Raw genomic sequence first — 530 nt, forward strand, 5'->3', positions numbered from 1 at the left:
ACTAAGAAAGGATGTATTTGATAGATTGATTATGACTCATGGTAGGTTGACAGATTGGTAACGATAGTCGTCTAATTTTGATGGATTGGCACTGATAATTATATGAAAACTGGCAGACTGGTAACGATAATTATTTGATAAAAGACGAGTTGGTTATGATAGTTATCTTAGAACTGACAGACTAGTAATGATAATAAGCTGAGGTACAGCGATGTCATTCGGACAGCCAGTCATCACCAACCAAGTTCTTTGAACAACTGAATAACTGAACAACTTTTTTCAGTGACTTGAAGGAGCAGTTCCACCTCATGGGCATGAACCTGTCCATCGCAGTCCTCCTTGGCTCCATCTGTATGCTAATCACAGATATCCACGCGGTGAGAGACGATCGCCACGCGTGCACTGCCTTAGGAACCCTCCTGCATGTGTTTTACCTCGCTGCCGGGGCGTGGGTAGCCGCCTTGGGCCACGCGTGCTTCAAGGCCATTACGTCAGGTAGGTGCGCGCGAGTGCAGACGCACTCGCACACG

General features: G+C 46.6%; 1 protein-coding gene across 1 annotated transcript in view; it reads left to right on the top strand.

Moving 5' to 3' along the window:
* LOC119586303 overlaps positions 1-530 on the top strand; it is a gene marked incomplete at its 5' end in the record, with an annotated part of 12,688 nt that overhangs the window by 7,015 nt on the left and 5,143 nt on the right. Inside the window, 1 exon segment of the mRNA XM_037935009.1 lies at positions 284-495. Within this exon segment, the coding sequence (XP_037790937.1) occupies positions 284-495 (212 nt within the window).

The sequence above is a fragment of the Penaeus monodon genome, chromosome 21, assembly GCF_015228065.2.
Source record: "Penaeus monodon isolate SGIC_2016 chromosome 21, NSTDA_Pmon_1, whole genome shotgun sequence".
NCBI classification, from domain to species: Eukaryota; Metazoa; Arthropoda; class Malacostraca; order Decapoda; family Penaeidae; genus Penaeus; species Penaeus monodon.